The following is a 5,692-nucleotide window of genomic DNA, read 5'->3' as shown; positions in this document are numbered from 1 at the left end:
TCATTTAACCTAATTGAAGGTTTCAGAAGATAAAATATTTTAACTGGCCAAGTAGTGAGGCTATTTTAATACTAGCCAACCAGAGTAACCCGTAGTTTCTGGTTTCGCATATGGTGGCTTCCCTGCTTTGAGCTGACCAGAGTCCTTCCAGGAAAATGTGTAATGCATGTTGCTGCAAAGTTTTCATACATGATCAAAATGAACATAAAGCTAAAAGGGTGAGAGAATCTTGGGTAAATTTTTTTTTAAAATAAAAAAAAATCATTACACGACCAAAATAAACCTGAAAATATAATACTAAAAGTGGTGAAGAACAGAAAGAGTTGGTTCGAAGAACTCTAGTAACATGTGAAGTTATGTGATATAGTAATTTCTTAATTATCACTTAAAGCCATAAATAGGAGGAAACCAAACATAAAGTGTATGTTTGGATTGCGCATCTGCGTTAGGACGTGCGCGTCTACGTTTTTTTGTATGGGCCTGTGCACTGTTCACAAGACCCACAAGTACTTTGTTCAGCAACTTTTTCTTTAAAACTGAGTCCCACGACACTATTCACACACTTAAAAATTATTTTGCTACAGTATTTTCAGTTTTCAATTTTTAGCAATAAGCGGTATCCAAATAGACTCAAAGTTGTTTCTATTCTCTAACTAGTAGGCAGGGAATGAGACATAGTTTACATGAAACATAAATATGGAATACATTAGGATAACCAGAGGTGTAAGCAAGGCGGCAATATTCAAGATTAAAAGCATTTGCCTTTGTCTTCTGAGTTCTGCCCCAACACAAGCCCTAACTTCCGCCATGAATTGTTTAGAAGTTCCCTCAAAACCTGAATTTTTTTTTTCTGCCTTCGTCATCCAAGAAGCCAAAATCAACAACTCTCAACTTAGTGAGATCCTGAAAGTAAATCAGTGTGGATGACATTAGACTAATTTGACTCCACCATAAACTCAAAACATATGAGTCGATACATGTGAAATAAAGATGTGAACTCCACTTAAATGTACAAATAGAACTTGTACAAAATTGTGACGGCCAGAAATGATTCTTCTATTTAACAATTATGTGTCTAAAACTATACCACTCTTCATCTTTATATTCTTCCAACTAAACCAAACTTCAATAATCTTTATTTTCTATATTTCTTAAGTTTTAATGTAATTGGACATCCATACCGGAATTAATTCATCCATGTTAATAATCCCCGTCCAGTGTCAATGTGACAACCATTTGTCCACATGCTATCAATGTGTTTGAACTAAAATAGATATTTTTTGAAATTCTATACGAAGAGTTTAGGCAACTTAGCCTGGTTGTGACTGCTGGTTTGGGCATAAAATTCATCATTCTGTTTTCTATAACTCAAGTAATCACCTTTCCGAACTCTTGAACCTGTAGAGGAAAAGAAATAGATTCAATAATTAAACATACTATAGATGGGGGAAATCTACATCTCTCGTAAATAAACATGCTCATGCAATGCACAAATTAATAGAAAATCATGTGCAAATTAAAGATACACTTCAATAATATAATTGAATTTGAACAATAAAAATGATAGTAAAAATAAACGAACTAAAAATACTATTAACTCACATGCCAAAAGCACATAGTTTAAGACCAAATTTCAATTAAAACCCAAAATTTATAACCTATTATTAAAATAATGAAAGTCCTTTCAAATTTTAAAAACTTTTGGTAATCTAACTTTTTTCATTATAGTTTTTTTAAAACTATGTTAATTCTAACGTACTTATACTTATAGTGCATCACATATCTAAAGCACGTCATACGCTGTGTAATACATATGTTGAATTATATAGTACAAGCATGTCATGTAAGGCTTAACTTTTATTATCAAAACAAAAAAAGCATGGCATATTATTAATCAAATAAATAATGAAAATATTTTAAACTTTGGGAAATCGAATTTTAATCTAAGTAGTATTTTTAATCTTCATACATCTTTGGTAATAGTGATTTAGTTAGAGAAAACTATGCTAATAATTTATTATACTTATAATGTGCCAAATGGCATAAGGAGAAAAAAAAAAAGGAAAATATTCTTGTAGCACTTAACTCCTATTTTTAATAAACACACACCCAAAAGGTTGAAAACCTCACCCTACATCCCTTATGGTGGGAGGAGATGCATTGACGCAACTTTTTCCCAGGAACATTGGCAAAATAAATCAATGATAGATAACTTCAACTTATCTAACTCAAAGTGTATTAGACTGGCAGGTTTCTATAAGATAATCGTCTGAAAAATGGTTCTTATCAAGCAAACACTGCAAGAGAAGTGGCGTATTAGGAAAAATAGATATTTTTCTTACATGAGCCTCAACTACTGCCTTAACATATGCATTCTTCAGCAAGTTTTTGAGTCGGTGACGCACGAAAAGCTTCCTTCTTAGTGAAATTAAGCCAACCTTGGTGAATTCCACCTGCAAGTAATTAAAAATGTCACAGCAAACAATAACCAATAAAAAAATTTACAGCTGCTAATTTAATTGTGTGTATAAAATGCAGACAGAATACTTTTTAATATTCCATATCCTACCAACCAGATGGTAATATGAATATGAGAAGAAAGGTTTGCTGAGAACATATTTAATAAATAATAATAATAATAATGACAAAAGGCTAAATTAAAACTCTTATGATCATATCAACTGATAAATCCATGCTGGTACTTTCTAATCATTATTTGGGCCACTGGATCTACAATAGTGCTAATTTCCAAGACCATATTAAAGCTACATTGTTTCAAATGATATTCTTTGGAAGATAGTCTGTGGCATTGGCATTCCAAAGCATATCCATGTTACTCTGGAACCCCCCCACCCCCCCCCCCCCCTAAAAATAACATTTTTAATCTGCACCTCAACATAAAGAGAAGGGCGCCCCACTCCAATCTACACACTAGACTCCCACAAATCACAAATCTAAGCTGCTAACAATCAAATACAAACAAGAAGAAAGGAATCTTTAAGCATCAAGACACTACAAAGCCTCAGACAGTCAGACTCTGAAATCTGACAATAGGATTCCCCAGTTGCAGCATAATAGCCTATTTGTTGATGTATCCTTGAAGCTCACTCTTGCTGTAGCTTGGGTCCTTACTTCCCAGAAAATGTAATTTATTATACTATCTTCATTCAGAATTTGGCCCCCAAATATCCTAGCATTCCTCTGACATAATATTTTGTAAACTGATCCCCAGGCCTACTTGCATACTGTTCCTTTGATGGTTTCCCAGGTCTCTGCAGTAGAATATAGCCCCATTCTACTTATAAATATTGATTCAAAGGCTTGAAGCCCAATCCACTCATAAGCAGGACCTGCTTGCACAAACGTGCAGCATCATGAGTTGGAGGGGGAGTTCTGTGATGCGATTTACTTCCTGTAAATTCTAATTTTCTGTCTCCATTATTAGAAGGTTTTCCAACAAAATGATTACATAGTTCACATTAGTAGCATATATTATTTACTTCTACTCAATAATCTCCATTTTTTTCCCCAAACATTTCCTTCTCCTCTTCACCATTTTTCTAACTAAATTACTTGACTGCATATCAAATTGTACTTGACCATGACTTGTCTCTTCTAATATACTTTTTAAAATCCATTTGCTCCATTCAATCAAGTTTCCACAATAACTAGTTGTTACATATAAGAAATCAAATATCCAATGTACTGTAGTTCAAATAATACTTCTTCCTTCCCCCATAAGAATAGGATGAAGGGTGAGATCATAGGATCAAAACCCATGAGCCATTTGTACCTTACTAATAAAAAAAATAAAACATGGGTATGAAAGAAAAAAGAAAAGCAAGACCAATATAAACCTCCACATTGCAAAAACAAAGAAACACACAGGAACAGTCATTGATCCTCGTACCTTGTCATTGACATCAACATATTTAAGCCTTTCAGTGTGTATCAAATCCCCTACGCTAGCTTCATGACCCTGATTCCCAATCTGGCACCATCATTCAAAAACACACCTTTAAACCAAAAGACTCAATTTTAATATTAAAAAATAAAAACAAAAATTTACCAACCCATTACATGGGAAAAAAAATACAGCTTTAAGGGCCTGAAATTGGAATAGAACGAAAAGAAAACATACATAGAAAAAAACAGAAGGCTTGAAACGCTGACGGGTATCACGAGTAGTGGCATCTACTTTGTAATTCATGCGAAACGTTTCCTTTTGCTCCTCACTCTGTCTCCGTTTCTTATCCTCCTCAGAATTGGTGGGTGAAAGAAGAGAGCATAGGGAGCGAGAGGGAGTTTGGGTTTGAAGGCAGGAGAGTAGGGACGCGCCATGGTGAGTAAGGGCAGTTTGCCAGTGTTTCAATCTGATGGTCATGGCCATTGTACCGTGTCTGTGTCTGTGTCTGTGACTGTGTATCAATTGTTGCTTTGGGGTTTTTCGTACACACTGTAGTGTAGTGTGTAGAGGAGAAGGGTTTTACTTTTACGGGCTTTTAGCAAAAGGGTTTTTCTTCTTCTTTTTTTAAGTCAAGGTGGCAAGGCCCATCTCCCCTAACCTAAACACTTCAGCCAGCCAAGATTTGACCATTTGATCGAGAGACAAATTTGTGTTCACATCAAAGATGATTGAATTCCCTTTAAAATAACTACTCACAGCCACAGGCCCAAAGTCGGGCTTTTAAGTCCAACAATATAGTGCAAAATTAGTGAAAAAGTGAATTATTTTTGAGAAAGAAATAAGTCCTAAAACTTGATTATGATTTAATCACAATTAAAATAACAATTAAATGATCATAGTTTGGCTAATCCAAAAAATGACCATAGTTTGGTACAAATAAAGAGTGGTTTGAAAAAGTTTCATGACAACCTTCAATTTGGTATGCTTGTGTCACCAAAAAAAATAAAAATCCACTTAAACAAAAAGAATTTATGAAAATACTAGAATGAAGATTTTGGGGGGGGGGGGGGGGGGGGGAGCTTGAGTTTGATACTACTTTCAAAAGCCTCTAAATTGCCAAATTTGAAATATGAAGCTAAAAAATGGATATCTTTAGAAAATAAAAGTCATGAGCCTTCCGATGACATCTTGTTTGAACCAAACAAAGGCCGTAAAGGCCAAAAACTAAGTTTGCAAAGATAGGAAAAATCATGTGAAACCCACCATAATTGTTCCCAATCAGGTTGTGGCCTATTTGCTCATGAATTTCTCACTTTTCACGCAAAATTGGTTCAAAAAGTTAGCACTTTCCTAAACTTTTTTTTTTTTTTTTTTTTTGAGAAACTCCTAAACTAAATGTGATTATCTATATCCTATAAAAAATGGCATCTCAAGTAAGGAAGTCAATACCGTACCGGAGGCTGTACCGGTTTGGTCAGCAGTATGATATATTTCGGGTACTAGCCAATGCCGGTGTACCGTTTCGGGTTTACGACTATTTTATATATATTATACACACACACACACACACACACACACACACACAATCTCTAGAACCATGTTTACAAGATTATCCACTATTTTTCTGCCCCAAGAAGCATAGGAATTACAACACAAAGGAACAACTTTGCCAAGGCAATTCATCATTAGAGAAAAGTTATAGATGCACGACAAGTATAAATTGGTCTCATTTTTCTTTAGTGGAATTAAATAAACATAATGCTAAAATTGCATTTCGTAATGAAC

General features: G+C 34.4%; 1 protein-coding gene across 1 annotated transcript; it reads right to left on the bottom strand.

The window, feature by feature from the left end:
• Positions 1-570: 570 nt before the first annotated feature.
• On the bottom strand, positions 571-4,503 carry LOC142638884 (large ribosomal subunit protein bL21m-like). Its single transcript, XM_075812953.1, has 5 exons — positions 4,142-4,503; positions 3,911-3,991; positions 2,343-2,453; positions 1,381-1,398; positions 571-903 (listed from the first exon to the last, which is right to left on the bottom strand). The coding sequence occupies exons 1-5, from the start codon at positions 4,388-4,390 to the stop codon at positions 829-831; spliced, it is 534 nt and encodes a 177-aa protein (XP_075669068.1). The 5' UTR covers positions 4,391-4,503; the 3' UTR covers positions 571-828.
• Between the last annotated feature and the right edge of the window lie 1,189 nt (positions 4,504-5,692).

Source organism: Castanea sativa, chromosome 6 (genome assembly GCF_040712315.1).
Source record: "Castanea sativa cultivar Marrone di Chiusa Pesio chromosome 6, ASM4071231v1".
In the NCBI taxonomy this organism is placed as follows: Eukaryota; Viridiplantae; Streptophyta; class Magnoliopsida; order Fagales; family Fagaceae; genus Castanea; species Castanea sativa.
This window is presented reverse-complemented; position numbering and strand designations above follow the sequence as displayed.

Coding starts and splice junctions, on each gene's coding strand:
- LOC142638884 (XM_075812953.1), bottom strand. CDS start 4,390: ATGGCCATGACCATCAGATTGAAACACTGGCAAACTGCCCTTACTCAC. Junction 3,992..4,141: donor AGCCTTCTGTTTTTTTCTAT/GTATGTTTTCTT, acceptor TGATGGTGCCAG/ATTGGGAATCAGGGTCATGA. Junction 2,454..3,910: donor ATGTTGATGTCAATGACAAG/GTACGAGGATCA, acceptor AATTACTTGCAG/GTGGAATTCACCAAGGTTGG.